The sequence below is a fragment of the Synchiropus splendidus genome, chromosome 2, assembly GCF_027744825.2.
Source record: "Synchiropus splendidus isolate RoL2022-P1 chromosome 2, RoL_Sspl_1.0, whole genome shotgun sequence".
NCBI classification, from domain to species: domain Eukaryota; kingdom Metazoa; phylum Chordata; class Actinopteri; order Syngnathiformes; family Callionymidae; genus Synchiropus; species Synchiropus splendidus.
In genome coordinates this window covers 16,904,309-16,928,792 of record NC_071335.1, presented here as the reverse complement: position 1 = coordinate 16,928,792, position 24,484 = coordinate 16,904,309, and the positions used below count along the sequence as shown (strand labels likewise).

The 24,484-nt window shown below is 44.2% G+C and overlaps 2 protein-coding genes and 1 long non-coding RNA gene across 3 annotated transcripts; 1 reads left to right on the top strand and 2 right to left on the bottom strand.

The window, feature by feature from the left end:
• Positions 1-4,187: 4,187 nt before the first annotated feature.
• On the bottom strand, positions 4,188-6,405 carry LOC128753460 (keratin, type I cytoskeletal 13-like). Its single transcript, XM_053855185.1, has 7 exons — positions 5,890-6,405; positions 5,643-5,725; positions 5,404-5,560; positions 5,161-5,322; positions 4,967-5,092; positions 4,480-4,700; positions 4,188-4,411 (listed from the first exon to the last, which is right to left on the bottom strand). Exons 1-7 carry the CDS (start codon positions 6,328-6,330, stop codon positions 4,363-4,365), a joined length of 1,239 nt encoding a protein of 412 aa, XP_053711160.1. The 5' UTR covers positions 6,331-6,405; the 3' UTR covers positions 4,188-4,362.
• Positions 6,406-12,755: 6,350 nt separating this feature from the next.
• LOC128754188 (uncharacterized) lies at positions 12,756-20,719 on the bottom strand. The gene is made up of 3 exons (XR_008413907.1): positions 16,599-20,719; positions 15,223-15,819; positions 12,756-13,653 (listed from the first exon to the last, which is right to left on the bottom strand). It is a non-coding gene; the product is annotated as an uncharacterized LOC128754188 (long non-coding RNA).
• On the top strand, positions 20,351-22,995 carry LOC128754187 (keratin, type I cytoskeletal 13-like). The gene is made up of 8 exons (XM_053856626.1): positions 20,351-20,736; positions 21,011-21,093; positions 21,193-21,349; positions 21,695-21,856; positions 21,927-22,052; positions 22,488-22,708; positions 22,797-22,807; positions 22,883-22,995. The coding sequence occupies exons 1-8, from the start codon at positions 20,410-20,412 to the stop codon at positions 22,978-22,980; spliced, it is 1,185 nt and encodes a 394-aa protein (XP_053712601.1). The 5' UTR covers positions 20,351-20,409; the 3' UTR covers positions 22,981-22,995.
• The last annotated feature ends 1,489 nt before the right edge of the window (positions 22,996-24,484 follow it).

Here is a 24,484-nt window from a genome sequence, read left to right as displayed (position 1 = left end):
TCTCTGCTGGGGTCTGACAGACTGCTCTGCCAGCTTTATTTAGCCGTCTGTCTGCTCTATGTCATGTATCTTAACAGTTGACGTTCACTATGGACCAGTCTGGACACATTTCCTTGATGTTATCGAAGAAATATTTGCAATAATGTGAATAAATGATCATTTTTGTCAAATTCTATTCTGGAAATCATTATACAAACTGTCAGATCTTTCTCTTGTGTGATGAAAAACCTTTTCACAAGCCTCTCTCCTAAAATGGTTGTTTTTCATTGCCTTGTTGGAGATGTCACTAATATTTTGAGTGCTTTAGAATTTGTTGATGGTCCCTAACTGATGCCGGTGTGTAGCATTAGTGCTGCCTGTGAGAGTGTGTCCATGATCTGTGAACCCTAACGGGGACGCGGAAGAGTACGACGCCGCCAATTCCGGAGAGGAGCTCCGTCCAATATCCAACTATATTCACCAGGGTGTTTCGCCGAGGTGCCAGAGCAGCAGGAGACCGGCATGTGTTGATGTGAACCAAGGCAGACGACCGTGTCAGAGAACCTGAACCTCCATCATTACTCACCATGTCTGAGTGTTGTCTTTGTTAACAATGTAATTTTACCATTCCCTTCATGCTGCATTAAACCAGGGGAACACGGACAGAGGCGCGTTTCCTCTTCAGTCTCGCAGCGACACTCGATGAAAGCAAAGATAGAATCATGGAATGTGACGATCCTTCGAGGAAGGTTTCTCACTTGCTTGTCATGATGACATCATGGAGCCACAATAAGTAGTTGAGCAGATACCATTTTACCGGAGTGCGTGAAAAGGAGAGATGGGTGGAGACATTTGGAAGTCAGAAGCTTTGTGAGGACGTCATGGTTTACACATGAAAAAGTCCAAAACACACATCATGTTTTGATAAACTGAGTTTGCCACTGTCGACACACAGAGAGAAAGAGAGAGCTCATCTTATATGGAGACACTTTTCGTGGACATTAAACAAAGTGTACTTTTCAAACCTCATCTATCAGCATTTCTAATGTGGGGATTAAGTTGTCAGTCATGCAGGAAGTGCTCTCCCTGCTTCTCAATGAACGAACTGACTGTGATGGATGATCAAAACTGTGGCAGTGCACATGTTCTTGCCATAAAAGTGTCATATTTTGATTCAGCCACAACACGTCTGTCTGTGTGATGGGAAGCATCGAACTGAACTTAATTAGAATTCTCCAATGATCCAGCTCTGTGCCAAGCCTGCGGCGTGTCTTCAGGTGGCCCATCGCCAGAATCGTAACGCTGAAAAAAGAAGCAGGGCTGTTGCCAGGTCTTTTGTAGACTCAGCTGCCAACTGTGTCTCTTTTTATCTCCTCCTTATTTACTGCTCCACTGACTTTTCTTTCAAAGCCGGCACTGCCAGTTTATCTTTTCTGATGGTAGTTTATAAAAAGGATCGGCGAGGTGCCGATGTGTAAATCTCCTGACTTGCTTTTACATTCATGTGCTCAAGTTGGATTGCATTCATGGATGTCGGGCACAAAGCAGTCTTACAGTCAAAGCTTTAGACGATCAGAGTTATATACCTCCATTTGCTTTTTCTTTTCCCCCAGGTTAGTTTTATCGAAAAGATGTAAGCTCTAACTTAACCCTTGTTTAATTTAATCTTTTTTTTACCCTTGAAAAAATGGACAGTGACTAACTCATGTCCTCACAAGGTCCACACCCGAAGAGGCCTGCCTCTCTCCAAACTTTCACTTGAACTTGGCAACCGCCAGCAACAGTTAGTCAGCTGACCTGACCCCGCATTGAAGTAACTCTGGAGCGAGTGTCAAACTCTTGGAGCGGGTCCAAATCAGGCCCACCTAGTCATTTGATGTTGCCCACAAAACTTAAAAAAAAGTATAGTTTCCCATAGTCTGTTAGTAATTAGTATACAATGTAACACTATTCCAGGCTCAGCAAAAGTTAGATAATCTTGTCACACCGCGAGAGTAGCCACCGAGATACTACAAGCTATTATATTATATTCTTACTTCCTGTAACTGTAAATGTAAGTGATGCTGCGCCCATGGCTTGAACTCTTTTTATAAATGTGGTTCCTTCTGTGTGTTGAGTTGATGATGATTCAAGGCTGTAAAAAGTCAGCAGAGTGATGTATTTTGGAACATCAGACGCCCGGAAAGGGAGTACAGTAGTCTATTTCAAAGAGTGACCTTCACCTGAGCCAGCTTTTGAAGGAGCAATGCATCCAATTTAAAGTTATTGTTCTTCTCAAAACCAAGAGTTCTATTGGCTTCTTTCTTGCATCATTATCGATAAACAAATATCCATCCATCCAATTTCATCTGCTTATGTTGCAGGCCCGGAATCCTCTTCTGGCTCTTGTAAGAGAATACAGGGTGTTCCCAGGTCAACTCTCCACCGTGACCACTGCAGTGTGTCCGAGGACCTTATGTGACACACAGTGCTATTGTTTTGAACGTTGAACCCTTCAGGACTTTCGGTATGTTCCTCTTCTGATGTGATTAACTACTGTTCACTGATCAATAGGTCGATATTTTTCCAGATTTTTTTTTTACCCAGTCAGAAGTAGAGCGTGTATACGTAGAGCGTTTCAATTCCTAAAATACCATTCTGAGTACATGATGTCACTGTTGTTGCACATGGGAAGAACTATAAAACACTTGCTTGTTTTTATTGACTTGTAATGAAGACCTTTTTTGCAAGTGAGTTCGCAGAACTAGGCATTTTTTAAATGGAACAATAACACATGGAGGTGGTGGAATTTATTTGGCATCATTCAGATCAGCTTTTGTGTAAAAGAATTTCTCGCATTATCACTTCACGAAATTCAAGATGAGGAAGTAGTGAGTGTGTATTTCACGTTTGCATATTAGTTTGCATTTTGGAGAGGTACTGTTGATCAACAGTCAAACAAGTTAGCAGGTCGAACTTGTTTTGCTTCAATGACAGATCACCGATGCAACATGCAACAGACAGAAGTTCTGAAGCTGCTGGTGAAAATCATTGCTTGTATTCGTTCTGGCCACATTGGTTCAGATATGAAAGTGAAATGTTGATACTTGTCAGGAAGACCACTACAGCCAAGACTGCTGAAGATGCTGAGAAGGTTGGAGCAGGTCTGAAGAGGAGCAGAAACAAACATAGAGGTTCAAACATTGGACGGAACACCACCCAAAACTCTATTTTAAGTCAATTTGAACATCTGATGAAGAGGTGCATAGAAGAAGAGAGAACTTCTGCCGACCATATGCTCAAACTACACTGAGAAAAACAGACAGCAATCATTATCACGCAGAACTCACTAATACCACAAATTTTTAAAGTGAAAAAAAAGTCTCCTACATGATGTTTGTAGTATAAACACTCCAGAAATATTTGCTAGCATCTATAATAACTGCTTGCTGGAGCCAGCCAATCTTCTATAAATCTCACTCACATTCCTCTCCAGATGAGGAGTGCTGGTTAGAGGGAGGTGTTTTGGTGCTCTTTGTCAGGTTGTTTGGTTCAGCCAGACTGACACTGTGGAGCTTTTGTCATAAACTATCATTATAAGAGGGTGAGGTGCATGAAATGAGACCAAATATGGAGGAGTAGAGCGTTTTCACGGTGCTAGCATTGCAGTGTAAATTCCCCTCGTGCTTCACTCCCACATGCTCTCAAATGGAGTGAGGCCACACTTTGGTTATTTACCATCATTCAAGCTGCATAATGGGAGTCAACGTGCAGCGCTGATATCTTATCCCCAACAATGCGCTCCTTGTTTGCCTCTTTGTTTGCGTTCCCATGTTCTTTCCTTCTAAACTGTGAGTGTGTGTTCTTGTTTCTGGCTGTGTTGAAAACCTCCTGGGCAAAGATTAGTCAACCTTTTGGGCGGGCCTTGCGCCTGCCCAAAACATGGGTCACTTTCTTAAACGTTTTATCAACATGAAGCGACACTTCCTGTGCAGCCCCTTTTCCTCTAGACTGTCAATCTTTCCACACTCAACCTGCGCACCATTGTTCACTCTTTTCCTGGAGGAAAAAAAAACACTCTTACGCAAGACTCATTCCCAACCCCCTCTGACCCTCCATATCCCACCTCCCGGAATGTTACCAATTCCCATGGAAACTGCACAAACACAGTGACCTCATGGAAACAGAGTGAGACTCGCGTATATTCTTATGAAAGTCACAAAACACAATTTTAAATTCACCAGCAGTTTTATTTTTCAGACAGTGCCCGCTCACACAAACACACACAAGATGTCTTATCAAACTTTTGTTAATTCATACTTCAAGTTTATTCTTGTGTTGTTTCGGTGTAACAGCTTTTCTTCGTGTGTGTGTGAGAGGACAGCTTGTCCTGCCAGTTGCACCTCATGAGCGTATAGTGGTGATGGTGGTCTTCGAGCCCATGGCCAGGGGTCTACATGTGAGATGAGGAGAAAAAAGTGAATTCAATGTATGGTTGGTTTGAAAGCTGAAGTCTCCTACCTGGACTCCTCTGTTTCCAGCAGACCCCTGTAGGTGGCGATCTCCTGTTCCAGTCTGGTCTTGATGTCGAGCAGCATCTTGTAGTCCTGGCCTTGCTGTTCAATGCTAGCACGCACATTGGCCAGCTCGCCCTCCAGCATGTTGATGGTGTTCTGGTAGCCGGCGAGCATGGCGCTGAAGCGGGCTTCTGTCTCTGCCAGCGTGTTCTCCAGAGCCGCTTTCTGTTGGGCGAGAGAAGAGAAAGAAGATTACAGTTTGCTTTCCTGCTCCTTGTGTGGACTGATCAAGGGCAGCTGGGCGCAGATCGCAACGTCCAACTCAGCATTCCTTCTAGCTCCTTTAATTCTGCCATGATTTAAGCAGATGTCTCTGAAAGCCTCCCATCCTGTCTAATCTTCGTCCACCCCACCATGCCTCTCTGTTTGTCCTGATAAGAGTTGAGGCTTGTGCTCATATAAGGACAGAGTGAGAGAGGTGTTCTTCTTACCATGCTGAGCTGAGACTGCAGCTCGATTTCCAGGCCTTGCAGTGTGCGCCGAAGGTCGCCGATCTCAGTCTTGGACGTCTGAATGGTCTCTGTGCTGATAGCTACTTCTTTGTTCAGTGTAGCCGACTAAAAGGGAAACGACAGCTGAAGTTAGATGAATGCTGGTTTTAAATTCCTGTGTTGAATGATTTTACCTTCTCGTTGAACCAAGCCTCTTGGTCACGACGGTGTTTGTCTGTGATGGATTCGTACTGGCTACGGATATCCTCAAGAACTTTGTTAAGGTCCTGTTGGGGAGCGGCGTCAACCTCCACGTTGACCTGGCCAGTGAGCTGAGAGCGCATTGCCGCCAGTTCCTGCAACAAAGTCACACGACCGCAATGATGCAAAAGTAACTCAAAGTAACTCAACACAGGCCGGTGCATCACGTGCCGCACCTCAGCGTGGTTCTTCTTCAGGTACGCCAGCTCATCCTGCAGGCCCTCGATCTGCATCTCCAGGTCAGCTTTGGTGAGCGTGGTCTGGTCCAGGAGGCGGCGCAGGTTGGCGATGTCGGCCTCGACTGACTGCCTCATCATCAGCTCATGTTCAAATCTGATGGGGGAGGGGAGGGGAAGGAAGCACATCATTTCTGACGCTCTTTGCTTGCTCACTTTGCATGACAAGTTTTGCTTACTTGGTCTTGAAGTCATCAGCTGCCAGTTTGGAGTTGTCAATCTGCAGCAGGATGTTCGCGTTGCTGATGGTGGCTGCGTTGATCTGAGTTGGACGAAAAATGTTAAATAGTTCATTGAAGTACTGAATGAAGGGTAATGTATTCAAGACCTGGTGCATAACCAGCTGCAGCTGACAGTTCAGTCTTTCACCTTTTCTGATAATAATTGACAGCAATACCAGAGGCCAGAAGCTGGAGCACACCATACCTTGTCCTTCAGGTCATTGATGATTGCCCAGTAGTTGCTGTAGTCCCTCTCTGCAGCCGGGCCCTTCTGCTCGTAGAACTCTCTGATCTGCTTCTCCAGCTTGGCATTGGCAGCTTCCAGGGAGCGTACCTTCTCCAGGTAGGTTGCCAGGCGGTTGTTCAGGTTCTGCATGGTGGCCTTCTCGTTCAGGCTCACGTTTGACTGGTCCATGGCGCCCGACAGATCGAATCCAGCAGAGCCACCTCCGTAGGCAGAACCGCTACCATAGCCACCTAAGCCACCAAAACCGGAGGAGACTTGGCGGTAAGAGGCGGAGGATATGCGAGGGCTTGTCCTCATGCCATATCCAGAAACACTGTGAGCCTTAGGGGTAGCACTTGATGTGAAGCTGCGGGAAGACCTGGTGATCACAGAAGGTCCCTGGGTGCTGTAGTAAGACATGGCTGCTGATCCAGAGAGCAGACGAGAGAAGGCTAGAGGTCCGTTATCTGAGCAGGAGTGGAGTTTGGTAGTAGGAGGCAGGATCCTGATATAGTGCTGGTCCCGGGGCGGACCTGGGCGGGAGGAGGGATGTGGAGAGGGAGGAGGCGGAGGGAGTTTTCCTCCTCAGTGCACTCGGGCTTGGTCAAACTTTCTTTCTTGCACAGGCTTCAATTGGATTTCTTTCCAGAGTGTGAGTCAGCGTGTCCCTCCACCACTTTTGTCGCTCATGTTCCCATTAAAATCCTGTTCAGTTATCTGTTAAAACTAGTTAAAGACGGTTTTGTTTCAGTTCAGTGTTCCGCCATGAGTCAATATTTGCATTCTGTGCTGCAAATAATCTGACTTTCTAATGTCAAATGTGCTGCAGCGATCTAAAAAAGCTTATATTTCATTACACCAGACTGTTGTCACTACAGCATTTTGTTCTTTATTTATTATTTAGTCTGCAATTCACAAATACGGCTTTCTCTTTTGTTTGATTCCACTTTTTCCAGATGTCATTACATGGTAATTAACTAGATCCCTGATGATTGACAGATGCACAAGGACTTTGTAGCCATGAACAACAACCAGTATTGTGTTAGATACAATCAGTCATGTTTAAGGAATTTGTCAGCACCTCATTGTTCACCATATCACATGAAACATCCCCTCAACCTCTGTATCCTGAGTGTGTGTGCTTGTTCGTCTCTGTGGGTGTTGCACTGTCTGCGAAGGGGATTAGACAAGGGATTGTGAGATAAATGTGTTCGTTTGAGGGCCAAAAGTGTGGGTGTGTTCTTTCTCTCTGTGTGTGTGTGTGAATGGGTTCTTCATATCTCCGTGTTGGACTCAGAACAGTCACTGTGCTCCCAGAGTGCAGCATCTGGTGTCAGATTTGGGGGGGTCACTATCACATGAACAGGGTTTGGCCATGACTTCACTTCTGGAGAATGTGGTTTGCAATTACACATTCTCTTATCTTCGACAAACCCTTGCAACATCAGAATATTTCCCAACTATATTCAAAAACAGGCAGATTTATGAGGAACACACTTGAGACTATGGAGTATGTAAAGGTTTTTGTGTACGTAAACACTGATGCTCTCAGGACATGCTGAGAATCAAGGACTCAAAGTGAAAAATTGCATGTGGCGCCAGTGTGTTGCCATGAATTTGCAACCTGCGGTATTCACTCACAAATTGGTGAGTTTGGGAATAATAATAATAATATCTGTCTTGATGCCATGTTTCTAGTTCATCAACTGTTTATGTTGTTTGACATGAGTCATGTTTTGCTCAAAAATTCCATGTCGCCAACCATCACTTTCAAAACTGTACAAAGTCGCCTTGAATCCATCATCCCACTCAAATTAAAGATAAAGATGAGTTCAGTTTCTCACGCTTTTGGATGAACGTAACTCAACCATTTGGAACGGAATGTGCTACAATGGCGAGCCAATGTTCTTGAAACAGATCTTTATTCCGGTGTATCGCCTGTAATATTAACTCTGCAAGAACATACCAATGACAAATTCATATCCTCTGCTGACAAGTAAACAGCATCGTATATCTGCACAATAATACCCAGTGAAGTTGCATAAATTCATAGTGAGTTAACCCCATTTTTCCGGGGAGGAACACGCACTTCCTGCAGCAGCCTCCCTGAGTATATTGAAGAGCATGATAAGGAGATAAAATGTCTGTTGTGTTGGTGCTACTTTTGACCTCAACCTGATGATGGACGTTTACCTGAGAATTATCTCAGACACTCTGAGTCATATTGACTAAGTAACAGCTCGGACACGATCTTGAGGCGCAAAGCTAGGAAAGGCAGCAATGAAATCCATTGTTTTAATCACTTTATTGTTTCAACTCCAAGGTTTCCATTACACTTTTCTACTAAATACATTTTAAATAAAAGCGATTTCTCAAAAATTGTGATTAAGTGCAGCTGTGCTTGTTTCAATCGCAAGTCTTTTTGGGCATTAGCGCGGCCGCCCTGGTGAGATCTCATGCCACAACACGTAGCCGAAGGAAGATGGCCACTCAAAACCTCGTGTGTTGTTACTGTTGTCACTCCACGGTAACGGTTGCCAGTGAAAAACAAAAGACGAAGGCAACAGACCACTGTTCAGAAGCAAAGTTGGTATGTATATAAAGACATTTGGGGGCGATACGTTTCAGTAAAAACATTAAAACCTCTCAGCTGTATTTAAAAAGTATTTTGATACTCTGGTTTCTATCAGCTGTTTTTATTGCATTGTTTAGATTTTGCATGTTCCTGGGAATAATGGCAGCCCAGGTACTGACATTGTCTTGTTGGACTCCGCACAGATGTGAGGAGACCTGATCAGAGTGTGTCTCGGTGTATAGCTGGTTTTAGGAAACTGGTGGCAGAATTAGCTCTTGAATGTTGGGTCTACTATGGTGGTTAAAGTCAATGGGTCAAGGTGAAATAATAATGCACCATGACTTGGGTTTGGATCTCAGTCTTTAAAGGTAAGGTGACCACAGAGCAGACCTGGGATCAGGCCAAAATAGTGATGGCAGATGGTCGCGCTTTTTCAGAGGCGGCTGAAGTGGTTAGAAAATACATGTTTGAAAATCTGATGTTTATATTTGAATCATTGATCCAACAGTGTTGTTGTTTGAGTTAATACCTGAGTTGCAACTCGCAGACATGTTATTGTTCATCAAGCCGGCCGACTTTCCCCATCAATCTTGTGTTGAAACTCGAGGATTATGTCTGTTGATGGGATCACATGTACGCTTGAAGAACCTGAGAAGAGCAGCACTGTGAAAATCCTTGTGTAGGTTGTGTTTCTCCTCCGGTTGCTTTGAATAGACGAGCTTGAACAGAAGACACGGCTCTGTCTGACTGATTCGTCTGCCGGAACACGGTGGTGTCAGACGATGTTTGCACGTTTTAATGACATGTCTGATGTGGAAATGTCTGGAAATGTTTTTCTTTTTTTTACTTCACCCAAAGTGAGTCACATTTACCAAAAAAAAGCCATAATTGTAGACTGAAGTGCACTGAAAATCGGACATGCATGGGCCTAATCTGAATATTATGGAGCACCACTTTTCTTTTTTTTTTTTTTGAGGAACAGTTTTCCAAGTGAGGGAAGTTTTCCTAGTGACGAGGCGTAGTGTACCATTTTACATGTTTATGGTGTGTTTAAAAGACAAGAGCCCCCTTAAATGGAGCCTATTATCTGCCAGGACTCAACAAAACTACACCTTAAAATTCGACAGCCAGAGACACCCCTCTTCCACAGCAGTCTCTCGCTTGTGCCGTATCAAACAAGGTGTGTTCGTCACGGGTTAATACCGGAATCTTCAAGCATTATGAATGATTGACTGTGTGACTCAGACTCATCCTCCACCCGCTTTTGTGTCTGCAACAGTTGAACTCCAAATATCATTTAAAGCCTCGTGTGTAAGACCGATCATTATTGTCCTGGTGGAGGTAGATGAGCAAAACTAGTCATTTCTCATGGGTCTGATACAGGGTTCTGCAGTCTTAAATACACACACTCTACCTGTTGAAGCTCAGAAGTGTTTGTTTTGGATTGAAACAAAGACAGGAAGTCAGTAAGAGAATGGCTAAAGCCATCGGATGTGTGTTTGTTTTTCTGCTTGAGTTGCCATAGACTCATAACAGCGTCATAATAATAAGCTGCCCAGCAACCAGGACCAGTGTGTCACCCATCCCACCGGTACCTCATCTGTGGACGGATTCCTGAACACGATCGTAGATGGATTCGGCGAGTGTGAACGTGACTTTCACACGTCTGTCACAAATGTTTCAGAAACTGACGTCATGAGCGTGTCATCAAACATGAAGCAACTTCGGCGTGTTGCCTCATCGTTCACGCATGGATGCTAGTTATTGAGTTAGACTAGTGAAACACAGATTACCATGCTTTTGTTCATATCGTAAACAGTGGGAGATAAAGCTGCTGGCTGAGGTGACATCATCACTTTCATCAACCACACACGTTTTGCCATCTACTGCCCTCTAGTCGAGGGGATAGCATTCTGTAGTAATGGGCAGGAGCAGGACATGTAGGAGGTCAGTGGGGTTCCAGGTCGGCTGTGTTGATAGACACTCACAGATGGAGAGGAGTCTCCTGGGACCATGATGTCTGCTGATGATATGGTAAGCAAGGTTGAGCTGGAGAGTAAACAGTAAAGTAGCAGGCAGTGCAAAGCATTTGGGTTATTTGGGAGATAAGGGTGGTGAAGAAGAGAGTGCAGGCTGGGTGGATGTAGAGTAGCTTCAGAGTAGCAGTAGGACTGAAAGGAAATCTTTATGGGATGTTTGCCAGATTGGTGCGAGCCTCACAAGTCAGACTTTAGGGAAGAAGACAATCTGAGGAACTCACTTGTGTTGATGATCACAATGATGCCGGAGACCAAGAGCCTCCAGGGCTGATGTCATCTCACCAAAAATGCAGATGTCCCTGACATGTCTCTGCAGGTATCTGTTGGCTTGAGTGAAACACACAGGTCACGCTGCAAACGCATCAAAGCAAGGTTCCCTAACAAGGAAGGAGCTCATGCTCAAACCTCAGTGTGAGATCATTCCAAACTGGTTGGAGAACAATAGCCTGGCTTGGATTATCGTTGTTTGTCGCAAAGGAAAAGCTGACCTGTGTTAATTCCCTGCAAAGCAAGTGCAAAGGTTGCGTTGGAGGAAACTGGTGTTCAGGTTGTTCTTATGGACAGTATTGTTAGCTACAGCCATGTCAACAAGAAGGCTCCTTGTCTCATGCTTTGTAATCCGGCTTTGTGTGACTCTCAAGCTCCGCTCACAGGAGAGCTTTTACCTCAAATGTCAACAACAGGATACTGAGGTGTGGCACTGAGACTCAGACGCAGGGAAACACCAGACAAGCAACTGCACAAGAAGCTGAGGCTCTCTGTTCACTGGCCTGTTTAGGTTTCTCGGCCCATAAACTCTGAACAAGATCAAGGACGCGAGCAGAAGAAAGGAGGTTCCTGGCTCGCCTGGCTGCTTCCTTCACAAGCACTCACCTTGAACGCTGTCTTCTTTTGGTGGTCAAAGGCTTATCAGCAGGGAACTGGAACCATGTGTTGGAATACCGCACAATACATCTTCAGCTGCAGTGAGCGAAGACTGTTTATTCACATAAACTTAGAGCGAAGCCAAATTAGATGATAAAAAAACAGATGCTCATATTTTTCACCCCCAAAAAAAGCACATTCTCAATGAGGTGCTCTTAATCTGTGCTGAGATGGTGGAGCTCAGTGGGGGTCTCGACTTCCCCAGTATTTCCGACTCGTCACGCCGACTTGAGGTACTGCAAAACAAACCAAACAGGTGAACAAACACAATCCAGCTGTCAGTTAACATTCAGTCAACTGAGCACTGATGGGAAAATAATAATTTAGCAGCAAGAGTCCTGTTAAATCTTCAACCCTGGAGGCAGAAAAGCTATTCTTGCCCCATGTTTGAGCGCTATTGTTGACTGAGGAGCTCAGGATTATGATAAAAGTCTCTGACTATCAGTTAATCACTTTATAAGGCAGCAGTTAAAGCGCTACTGCGAGTTATTGTCTTGCATAATCGAGGTCGCCATGGGAACAGACCCAGCGAGCAAACGAATCACAGCTGTGAGGAGCAACAGGGTCTCAGCGCGCGCCCCACCCAGCGGCTTTATCACATCCTGCTCCGCTCCTCCACCTCAATCCAATCCAGGAACTGAAATAATGCATCCACATCAATATTAAAGTTGCGTCTGTGTGCATGCGAGTGAACCAGTTTGCACAAGTCTGTCGGGCTTACACAGGCGTATTGAATTATGGGCTGTGCACACACACTCGTGCTCTGTACCCAGAGCAAACACCGCGGCTGAGTCAACACAGCAGAACTGGCTTTTCAAAAGGCCTGGATCGTTGTACACCTCACAGCTGACACAATTCTGGACAATCAGAAGGTTAAAACAAAACATTCAAGGACAGTAAAATAAACCCTCTCGAATCCTACTGACTTGTCTGATGTTTGGAGATGAAATGAGCGGTTGATAATGGAGATCACAAGGGCGGTGTTGAATGAGGCCTGCATGACGGCAGCTTGTGCTGCTTAGAACGCGGGACACGCCCTTGGCGTTCTGCAAAACGCGTCAGTCCAACAGCGCTCTCTGGTGGACAGTGTAATAACTGCCGACGCGCAGATCACGAAGCGCTGACGGCTTCTTTCGTTGCTGGAGCAGATTCAACCGAATGACTCCGTGTCGTGTAGATGGGTTTAAAGTACTTAATGAAAAGCTGCACGAAGCGGTTAACTTTATTGCGAACTACTTTACAAAGAATTCTGAATTCCGGGGCCCAGTCTTCCACCACTGGACTCCCGGCCTTTGTTTAAAGGCAGACAATGAAACAACCACAAACAAAATTACTATTTAAATTCAACGTGAGTGCTGGGCTTTAAGTAGACTTTTATATAGTACCTGAGATGATGAGAGGAAGTGTGCTTCATGAGGACCTGAGAGCATCTTAGAAGTGAGGGTGGTGAAAGGCATTTAGGAGGACAATTTATTTACACTGAACTTTTCATTTGAGATATAACATTCATATAAACTGGCTGTCATATGGATGGTGTTCTTAGAGCAACCACAAGAGGGTGTGATCCACCTATTTTCAAACCTTTCTAAGGCGTGACTCGTCTTAAGATCAAGTACATGGCAAAAAAAAAAAAAAGACTATGAATCTGTCTAATTTATATCTTCAGAGTAATAATAATGTTTTGTTGACTTTGTCTGATGTTGCTCACATGATGATGGTGCTGAGATTGAGCCCATGAAGCAGGAGTCAAACACCATGCTGCTGCTGTTCAGTGGGCATTTGAGACATGCGGAACAGAAGAATTATCTTTAATAGACAATGGAACGTCTTCAGAGTACATACACCAGCTGGTAAAGAACAAGCCTTCTCTTCTGCTCACAGGTGTCAGACCTGTTGGCTTCTTCTACTACTTCCCGGAGAAGCAGCAGCACAGGTGTCGTTTCTAAGTACTGTCTGAGTTTATCTTCCACTTTGTGGGAGAGAGACTGGAGCTGAACTGTTCTGGTGGCAGTGGAAACAAAACACACGTGTGGCGGATGATCCTCAGTCTCCACTATAGAGACTGGAATCAGACTTGTGACATCCACTGGTTCATGAGCTCCAACAGAACTGAATGGTGGTGATGGTGTGGACGAGCAGGAGGAGAGAGCAGCTTCCAGCAGCGGTGGAGGAGACACAGATGGAGCATCTGTCTCCAGACGTGGTCTGAGCCAAGAACATGAAAATATGTAAACTAGTGATGACCTTTGACCTCAATAATGAGTGGTCATCTGCACTCTTGCTTAGCTTCAATAAATGTAATATGCTTCTGAAATATACTCTCTTTCTTTGTGACAGTGACAGTGACAGACACACACACACACGTATTTCTATCCTTGTGGGGACGCTGTGAGGACTGTCATCACGATAACCCTTTCCCCAGCCGCTCACCCTAAACCTAACCATCCAAGACAAGTGACTAACCAGTTATTCTGAAGTCTTCAATCCTCAAATTGAGGCTTAACTTAGTGGGGTCCAACCAAATGTCCCCACATAGTCACAAGGTCCTCACAAAGAAGTGTTTTGCCAAGGATGGGTCCCCACAAAGTAGGCTAAACAAGCTCCTACGACCACACACACATATTTGTACTTCTGCCTTTGTGAGGACCTTTATTGATATAATGCTTTCCCCAGCCTCTCACTCTAAACCTTACCTGCCAAAACAAATGACAAACTTAACTGAACTTAAACCCAATTGTAATTGTTATTTTAAGTTATTTTATTTTAAGTCTTCATCCTCAAATTCAGGATTGTATCTGACAGGACAGCAAAACTACGATAAACCAGTCCCACACGCGCGCACACAGGTATGAACGGACACACCCTCACTGCTATAGAAACCTGGTTTTACAACTGCGTGCGCGTGGGTGCGTGCGAAAAATGGGTTCTCTTTAAATCAATTGAAAAACAGTCACTTCTCGAAGCGACGGTGGCCGGTGCGGAACAGCCGCCTACTCGGTCCCCCTCGCTTCCAAGTTCAAACTCAGTTTGCTCTCGTCAGCGCCGCTGAAGAATGAATGACACTGTCAAGGGTGAAAGCATTTTCTTTCTCTTGTCAGACAGCAAGTCATTATTTTCTCTCTTTACACCCAGTCTCATATATTATTAGTTTCTTGTCTGCACACGCAGCTGCATAGTTCACCCGTCTGTCGGCTCACAGTCGAACAAGAACTGCGTGTGACTTTCCTGTCGTATTGTGTTTTGACATGTGCGGATGATTCGTCGTTTTTTAATTTGAATTAAAATGACAAAAAAACGTCAAATAAAAGCTGTCAAATGCAAGACATTGCATTTACTTACTTACTGAGGTTTGGCGCATTTAACAAGCTTTTTCAACAAGCGCAGCCGTAAATTTTATGAAGATTATTTTTTTTAATCGCTTCATTCGACCTTTTATTGCAGTTGCGCGCCTTCACTACACACCAGCAGACAAACGAGGGGCCACACCCGCCGTTGGAACTTGACATCGTAAACTATTTTTACTCCAGTTGCACAACTGTTTTTAGTGATCCGTATTCACTGTCTTTCACCCTGTCTCGTTCTTCTTCTCTTCTTCGTCTCTGTGACAGACAGTTACTTCGCGTCATCTCATTCACTCTGTGTGGATCCTTTCATTACTTCCAATGTTTCTCATTCTTATTCTGATATGTCGATTGCAGCTCAGATTTCAGCCTCTAGATGTCGCCATATTCATCTAAGATTCTAGCAGCTCTTACGAAACGTAATCACTTTTACCTCATTGACTCCTTCTTCTTCTTTCTCTTCTGGCTGCTCCCTTCAGGGGTCACCACAGCGGATCCTCCTCCTCCTCCTCTACAAACCTCATGACCTCCTTCACCACCTCCATCAATCTCCTCTTTGGCCTTCCTCTCCACCTTCTGCCTGGCAGTTCCAACCTCAACATCTTCCTACCAATGTACTGGCTCTCTCTCCTCTGTACATGTTCAAACCATCTCCATCTGGCCTCTCTGGCTTTGTCTCCTAAACTCCCGACATGTGCTGTCCCTCTGATCTACTGCTTCCTGATCCTATCCATCCTGCTCACTCCCAAAGAGAACCTCGGCATCTTCATCTCCGCTACCTCCAGCTCTGCCTCCTGCCTTTTACCTCATTGACATAAAGGGAAATACCACAAATGTACTGTTTCTCCTTGTCATAGGCGACAGAGGCACTCGCTGCAGCAAAAGAAAGACGTAAGGACCTCAGGAGAAGAAAATAATTCACTACTGGAAATGATGAGGGGAGCATGATCTCTCCCGGACGCTGTGCACAGGCATGCACCTCAGGCCGGCTCAGAAAATCTGGTGGAACGTTCCGGTTCTGTCCTCCTCACTGCAATGACAAACCCATGACTGAAGATTCGTATTGGCTCACGGAAAAATAAATAAAATGTACATTCGAATTGCTCAATTCGATACCAAAATGGGGTTCAAAGCACGTCACCCATTTTGGTTTGGAGGTTATTATGGAGGACTATAAGGCTGGGAATAATGATAAATGGAAAGTGAGGCATCTAGAGTTACAACTTAAAAAGGCTTTTTAATGTATTTAAATTAGGAGTGGGATTCGATTAAAAAAAAGAATCTAGTTAAGTACAGAATTTGTGATGAATTAATCTCAATTAATCACAGTTTAATGGTACAAGAAGCCACATTTTTCAATATGAATGAATTTAGTATATTACTGAATGAAATGATGGACCCACACATACATTTAAACAACAAAATAGTGTTTATTTTGCAACAGTTTGACAATAGCACAATAAATCACGATGGTGGCTACATTCAAGTTTTTATATCACGTTATTTAAACTAAAGCTCTTTTAATGTCTGGAAAATATTAGTATAAGAATTTCATTTTCATAACATTAAATTAAATCAATTTTTTTGTTGTATTTAATTAATTGTAATAATGTTGTAATTAATTAATTCTAGTTTAAGTCCCACCACTGATTAAAATTTTTACATTCAGTAATACTATAGTTTTGTCATCAATGATATAAAGTTATAATGAGAATGAGAGTGTGCAGTCACATCAGAAACATGAAACACATGAGTATAAAACCCATTAAAGAGGGAGTGTGTCAACACAGCCCACAGTTCCAAACTGACCTCTCGATGGCTGGATCAATGCAGGAAAAGCCCACCTGCCACCTGCGTGTTGCCACGATGGATTGTCATTTTTGAATGAACACCTGTCACTGTATGATGCAGACACAGGTTATTGCTGTTCAGGAATGTGAACATGAAGGTGTGTTAATACGCCTACACGGTCACCTGGCACGTCTCCGTGTTTAGAAAAAAAAAAAACAAGCAGGGCAACATTCTTGTTGTCTGGGGACAAAGGCTGTTTACTACAGTGAGCCGAAGAAAATTCCTCCTCGGACAAATCGCTCAAGTCGTTCAAGCGTCTCGGGTGGATCAGGTTTCTGCTTCCTGAGAGAGACTGGGCTGAACTGCAGTTACACGGGATGTTTGTGAAGTAATACATAAACTCTGGGTGGTCCCATCTCTTGCCGTCCAAAATCATGCTCAAGTCAATGGACGATTGTCCATAGATGTGAGCGTGTGACCTGTCCCGGGCGACCTTGGCCTCTCACGCCTAGTCGCTGGGATCGGCCTCCTGATGGGCCCATCATGGACGAAAATTGAGAAAAAATGTCAGGTGTGTCAACCTCAACAGCAGTGGTCTGATAATTTCAGTAGCTCTCGACATGGTTTCTTCACGCAAGTAAAAAGGACACCAACGACTCATATGTACTTCAAGTCCCTTGATGCAGTGGTTCCAAACCTTTTTATCACTGCGGACCGGTCAACACTTGATGATTGGAACGTGGCCCGGGGGGTATGAAGTTGCCACTTTGAGCCGTCATGTAAGTCCTCAGCATGTTTGTGTGCCCGCAAAGAACTCACAAACTCTCCTCCTCTCAACCACTGCCCTTACACTCTCTGACTCTGGTCGCTATGGCATGGCAAACATGCCTTCAAAACTGCATGTAGATACAGCACAACACCGAATATAAAGTGCATGAAAATTCGAACTCACTGTTTTGTTAAATACTGGGAGCCCTGAGCTTGTTTCTCTGCTACGAGACAGTCCCATCTGGGAGTGACGGTAGACGACTGCGATAAATCCATATTTCAAAAACGACTCCTGGTATTGTTTGTTAAAAACTGCCATCTTCTTGGACGTCGTAGGCTCTTCTATCTCTTCACTGAACCTTTTCCCCTTTCAAAGAAACAGGTGTTTCCTACTCATTTTGCGAGCATGTGGGTTACATTTTGGCTCGAAAGTGACCGAGGCTTAACTGAGAGAATCCGGTCATTTTTCAAAATAAAAGATCCTTCGGACTCAGATCATACACAAAACGCAAATAATTAATTATTTCTTGTGCAGCCCGGGACGAGTTGATCCACGGACCGGTACTGGTCTCCTATCCGGGGGTCGGTTAAAGTTACAGCTTTGGCAATATTTTGTCAAATGTACTGTGCGTTCCCCATTAAACAATTGCACATTCTGATTTCAATTCCTGGTCTTTGAGCCCAAAATCTTGGAGCCGGTTTGAATCCAGCTGGAGGTTTGGCGTGTGCCTTTGCAGAAGAACTCAAGTAACCCAAGTGTTGTTTCAGCTTGTGCGAGGAAAACCAAGTGTGTACAGGTGCTCCCTGGGGTTCCTCACAGTCCGTCAGAACTTGTTTTATTTTTTTATTTTTTTATTTTTTTTGGTGGGGGGTGGGCGTCTCTGTACCGCAGTCCTAATGACCAGAATGATGAGGCTCACGGGTTCAAATATTTGTTCAGTTAATTGTTTCGTTCACACAGACGCGACAAAAAAATAAATCATTTCACCTGCTGCGACTGCCAGTCAAGCGTCCCGCAGACGTGGTTCACATAGTTCCGTCTTTCAGTCACCATCTGATCATCTGTTGTCTCCTCTTTTATCAGATCTGAGTGACAACAGCAGTTGAGAAATGATGACAGAAGGAGGAGAGCCAGCAGTTGGGCGATGTCGCCAAACAAGATAGCAGTGGTGGAAAACAACCACAAACGGTTTGATCGGAGAGTCAGATAAGGCTACGGATCAACAAACCTGTAATTCATTTGATTTATTTATCTATGGTTTCAGCTCAACTCTAGCTATGGTTTCAGCTCATCTCACAAGAGGAGTCATTGATCATTTAAGGTGACTTTTAATAACATTAGGAAACAACATACATATATATAAAAAAAACCATTCAGAACGTGTGTGTGTTTTTCACATGAATAAAAGCCTCTTCTGCCAGACAGGCTGAAGATGTTTCCAAAACCAGTCTCTTTAAAATAACTTCTAATCTGGATGAACACATATGATAACAATAATATTTGGATTATTTTTGAACATGAACCTGAACATGATGAACAATGTGTGGAACGGAGCGGGTGCACAAGTGTGTGTTTTTTTGGGGACATCTCTTTACACATCCTGACAACATGAGGAGAGAAAAACATGAATCTGCACATTGATGGTGTGTATTGGTTGTACTCACGAACCCTTGTACAGAGCAGCAGCCCTCCATCACTTGAACTTGTTTTTTCATATCAATATGCAACCTAAATATAGACAAAACAGAAAACAAAGCCAAGTAGATCCATTGGTTTATCAAAAAAAAAAATGAAATGGGCTAACTTAGATGCGATTTGATATCGCTGGTGTTTTGTTAGTTAGTTTGGCTTCACAAGGTACAGTGCAACAACAAGGCTCACAGCAGAAATCTGAACTCGGCCACAGCATTGCATCTACACTGATGGCATCACAAGCAGCAAGCAGTCAAAGTTGTGGAAGTTCTGTGCCAAGCAAGGCGAGATGCAGAGGGCAAAGACGTCACTGACAAATCCTGAATCCAGATGGTAGTTTGGAACCAGAATGAACTTCCTCGTCCCCTCATCAGCATTTCCTGAGCTATTTTGCTAACAGACAGATGATCATGCGACCCCCTCAAAGACAGAGTATTTACCATTAACAGCAAAAAGCTCATATTAGTCTTCATTTACCATGTACCTTGTGAACAAATGCATTAAGAAGTACATTCATTCACTGTATGTTTTTGAGATTGTTGTACAGTCACATACTGCATGTTTTTTTTAACTTTCATATACATGTTGTATCCCTTCGGTTTTTTAAGAAAAACAGATTTATCCATGATGCATGTCATAATAATGTATATATAATAATGTCACATAATGCATGTCACGTAATGAAGTTATGAAACTTCATATGCTTCAAAAATGGTGGACAAAAACTGGACCTCTGCAAGCTTGTATATGTTGGGTCCATTACAAATGAAGTGACGCTGCAATGATGCCATAAGGAGTAGGTGGGCAGTCTGACGTTTGGATGCACCTCAGTGTTGAAAGTTCTCCTCTCTTTTGAGCCAAAAATATCCATTTTACAGACATCTTTAACCTTTTGCCTCACAGTTTCACTGAGACGAATTGTCACTGGTATGTGTCGATTCTGTCACTGCAGTGAGCAGGAGGGGAGCAAACACTTGGCTGAGCTGTCCCGTCTACGATTTTTGTCCCGCGGCTCTGAATTATGACCAACGTCAGTCTTTGTGGTGGGACGGAGCAGGAATGTGAAAATTACACAGGATGGGGATGAAAAAACGAGCGGAGGACTATTTGAAGAATGTTTTTTTCATATGGAAATGTGGAATCACGGGTTTGACCTGCAGACACGGCAGCTGAGCCCTGGCCCACCACCCACCACACCCGTGTTAATGCAAAGGTTGAGATGTGTGAGGGGCAGCTGCATTCCTCTCTTTCATGTGCAATTCTTTGCTCCTCCTTCTGTTCAGGCATCAGCTATATAAGCTGGTCAGGCACTAATGCCGACAACTGCAGATTGACTCCAACACCTGCACCAGATCCCAGCCGTCCATCATGTCTCTCAGCACCAGATCCTACGGCCAGAGGACCATGAGCGTCTACGGTGGCGCCGGCGGGAGCGGCACTCGCATCTCCACATCCCAGAGCAGCTACAAACCTTTCAACCTGGCTGATGGCTTGGACCTCCACGTTGGAGCCAACGAGAAGGCCACCATGCAGAACCTGAACGACCGCCTTGCCTCCTACCTGCAGAAGGTGCGCACTCTGGAGAAGGAGAACGACCGCCTGGACAAGCAGATTCGGGATTGGTACGCGAACCGCACTGTGGTTTCCCATGACCACACCGGCTTCTTCGCCATCATCGAGGACCTGAAGGACAAGGTGAGAGGATATGGGCGCGTCTTTTCTTATCAGGTCATGCTCTTATCAGGGGCTCTGACATGCCTTGAATTCCTGCCACACATCCGTAGATTCATATCTGAAGAATCCAGGCGGAGAAATGTCGCCTTCATTCTTGACTTTGAATGATCTTGTCAATGTCAACCATCGCATTCTCATCAGTCATACGGAGGAAGCGTCAGACAATGATCGTGACAGTGAGGAACATTCTAGAAATGCAACTCATGCGTGGAATGTCTGGTGTTTTTGTCCACAGATCCGAGTCGCCGCTAGGGTCAATGCTAAAACTGTTCTGGACATCGACAATGCAAAACTTGCTGCCGATGACTTCAAAATGAAGTGAGTGTATGGAGATATTACAGTTGAATTTACATCATCAGTTGAAAGAGGAGTTGAGGAAGTAGAGTTAATCAAATGATGTGACCGCCATTTCCCAAGGTACGAGAGCGAGCTGGCCATCCGGTTGGCGGTGGAAGCCGACATTGCCGGGCTGAGGAAGGTTCTGGATGACTTGAACCTGGCCAGGCTGGATCTGGAGGGTCAGCTGGAGGGCCTGAGGGAGGAACTGATCATACTGAAGAGGAACCACCAGGAGGTGAGGAGGATCAATGGAGGTCTTGTCTGGGGAAGAATACAGTAGGAATCAGTCTTGTCAAACACTCCACCCTTCAACAACACCGCTGGACAGCATCATGTTGAACCTGAAGCTTTAAAGCAAGCGTCATCATTTATCCTTTCCTTTGTCCTTTGTGTTCATTTCAAATCTGCCCTCATGACCTTGACATAACCTCTACCACAAACAAAGCCATCCTTGTGGTTGACACGTGCTTCTCACATATTCTCTCTGTTAGTACCTCAAAATATTTGAGCTATAACCTGCCACCCAGCAGTGTATTCCAAAACAGTGCCGTAATGAAAACAATCTGGTGGCTGTCTGTAGGAAATGGCTCTGCTGCAAAGCCAGATGGGGGGTCAGGTCAACGTGTCTGTGGACGCCTCACCGTCTCCAGACTTGAACGAGGCCATGAAGGAGATCAGAGAGCACTACGAGAGCTCCATCGCCAAGAACCGCAGAGACCTCGAGGCCTGGTACCAGAATAAGGTGAGAGGACGGTACTAGGTTTATAGTTTGGTTCCATTCTCATCTACTCACTGCTCCTGATTTTGTCCAGGTCGCAGGTCTGGAGGCGGAAGTCACCACGCAGACAGAGGTTCTGTCCACAACACGCACTGAGATCAAAGATCTGAAGAGCACCTACCAGAGGCTCCAAATAGAACTGCAGTCTCATTTGAGCATGGTATGTAGCGTCTCTGAAGACTATTGTATTTGTAATATGCTTTTTGGGCGCTGGAAACCTTTTGCAAATATCACTGTCATCTATATCCTCAAAAAGAAAGGGGGATTTATATGAAGTCATAAAGGATGGGAACTATAACATTATATATTATATAGATATATAGTATATAAGACTATAATTTTCATGAATAATCTTAAAGCCTACATTTTATTTATTTATTTTAAATTAATATCATATTGGAAAATATATATGCACATTTGTAAAAAATCACCTGCATGAATAATGAATAAATTGTTGGAAAGAAAGTTATTTTAAAAAAAGGGAGAAAAATGATTTCTTATTTGGAACCAGGCCGGGTTCCCTCTGGGATGATGGCGATAGTTTGCCTCCACTAGAACCTCCTTCAGTGTCTTCTTCTCTCTGACTCTCCCACAGAAAGCTTCTCTGGAAGGCACACTGGCAGAGACTCAGGCGCGCTACGCTTCCCAGCTAGCATCTCTGCAGAACCAGGTCTCCAGCCTGGAGGCTCAGCTCTCACAGATCCAGGCCAACATCGTCAGCAACAAGAATGAGTACGACATGCTGCTGGACCTGAAGACTCGCCTGGAGCTGGAGATTGCAGAGTACAGACGTCTGCTGGACGGGGAGGATGAGTCGTGAGGAAACACACAAACATTTCAAACTACAATGTCAACATGACCTTGTCTAATGGCTTTTTCTCTTCCTCCCATCCTCTGTCTCCAGCTCAAAACAAGGTCAGTTCATTCACTGAGAAACTTTAAAAGCCTCATACGCCAGTTTGTTGATGAGTCCTTCTTCTTCTTCTCCAGTCATCACCAAGGTCATCACTGTGGTGGAGACACTAGTCGATGGCAAAGTGGTCCAGACGAGCAAGACTGTGGACGTGGATGTGGATGAGGTCGCATGAAGTGTTTACTAATAGACCAAATAACAATAAAATAAAAGATCCTGCAGTGCATTTCATTGTCGACATTCTCGAGTAAAGAGGTCCTTAACCCACAAATGAGTGACACGCCGTGACAGTGTCCAATAGACTGAGGTGTGTTGAATAATAATATTGATAAATATAGACAAATACTGAGCAGTGTTTAATACAGTAAGAGCCCAACAACCGAATTTTGATCGCAGAAGGCTGAGTCCTAGTTATGGCTGGGCAGCCAGTCAAAAACATTTGTTTTCTCAAACCACAGTCAGGCCACTCTCCCGAGTCACTGTAGTTAAACAGCTCATACTGGTCACAGCTTCTCTTTCCATGATTGGTGTGCTCTGCTACTATGCTATTAGAGCGCACAAGCTTTAGAAGCGCATGCGCCGTATCATCCTCCACGTTTGCCGTTAGACCATCACAGCACCAACGACTTGCCCATATTTTAGCATTTAAGGTTGTTTTCAGAAGATTCCTGTCGTCACCTGTAACAGCTTGAGCAGCCTCTTTTGAAGCTGGCAGGGAAAAACTCGGCTAGGAAAGTGTGTGCGGATTTAAGTCCCGTTTATGCTCAATGTTAAGTATGGATCCCGATCCGGATGGAGCCTTCTGTCCGTGCTCTACCTTCATTCCATCTGTGTTTCTGCACATTTCCACAAAGCTCGCAGATACAGACCAAACGGAGCAGTACCACCGGAAACCATCGGTGGCAGTGTTGTTGTTACTACCTGTAGTGGTGCTCTACATCAGGGGTCTAACCTTTTAGATCTCGGGGCCCACCTTTCCAAGAACGGCCATTCAAGTAATTCAAGAACCAAAACCTTGTGAAATGACATGAAACCATGTGACCATCGCTAAGATGATTTATTTGTCATCGAAAAGACCAAACAGCAGCAGAACCAGGTGCAAGTCATATTCATCATATTTACTACAAAGAAAAGAAATACACTTTATACAAACTGTTGCGAACTGGAAAATTTTAATAAAATTTGGAATAAAATAAATATAATAGATCCATGTCTAAATATCCCAAAATAAAAATAATATATTTTATTTAAACCCCAAAGAAAATATAATTTAAGTGTAAATGAAGGCATTGCCATAACATGTATTAATACATTCTCAAAACTGCTTCAACTGGTGCTTTGATGAACAGTTTTGACTGTTTCATTATCATTTGTTTTCTTTCCAATAACTTCTCCATAGTTGTTTACCATCACAGATTCGCAGTGGTCAAGTCAATCCAGCGCCACCATATGTGGTTCATGTATTGAAACTGAGCGTGTCACGGCCCAAAGGTATAAAGATATATTCTAGCAGCCCTCTAGGAGGCACTCGCGGCCCAACCATGGGCCCCGGCCATTTAGATCATCGTCTGCAGAGTGACACTGCTACATACGCGCAACGGAAGGAACAGCAACTAGAAGACCCCACTATTTGAAGTGAACTATTGGAGCTGGCAGATGTTTAAAAGCTGATTTCTCTT

Excerpts from the sequence above, each read along its gene's own strand:
- LOC128753460 (XM_053855185.1), bottom strand. The coding sequence starts at position 6,330 with ATGTCTTACTACAGCACCCAGGGACCTTCTGTGATCACCAGGTCTTCC. Across the intron at positions 5,323-5,403 it reads TGAAGAAGAACCACGCTGAG|GAACTGGCGGCAATGCGCTC; the intron begins GTGCGGCACGTG and ends ACTTTGTTGCAG. Across the intron at positions 5,093-5,160 it reads AGGCTTGGTTCAACGAGAAG|TCGGCTACACTGAACAAAGA; the intron begins GTAAAATCATTC and ends TTTCCCTTTTAG.
- LOC128754187 (XM_053856626.1), top strand. The coding sequence starts at position 20,410 with ATGTCTCTCAGCACCAGATCCTACGGCCAGAGGACCATGAGCGTCTAC. Across the intron at positions 21,094-21,192 it reads GCCGATGACTTCAAAATGAA|GTACGAGAGCGAGCTGGCCA; the intron begins GTGAGTGTATGG and ends CCATTTCCCAAG. Across the intron at positions 21,350-21,694 it reads TGAAGAGGAACCACCAGGAG|GAAATGGCTCTGCTGCAAAG; the intron begins GTGAGGAGGATC and ends GGCTGTCTGTAG.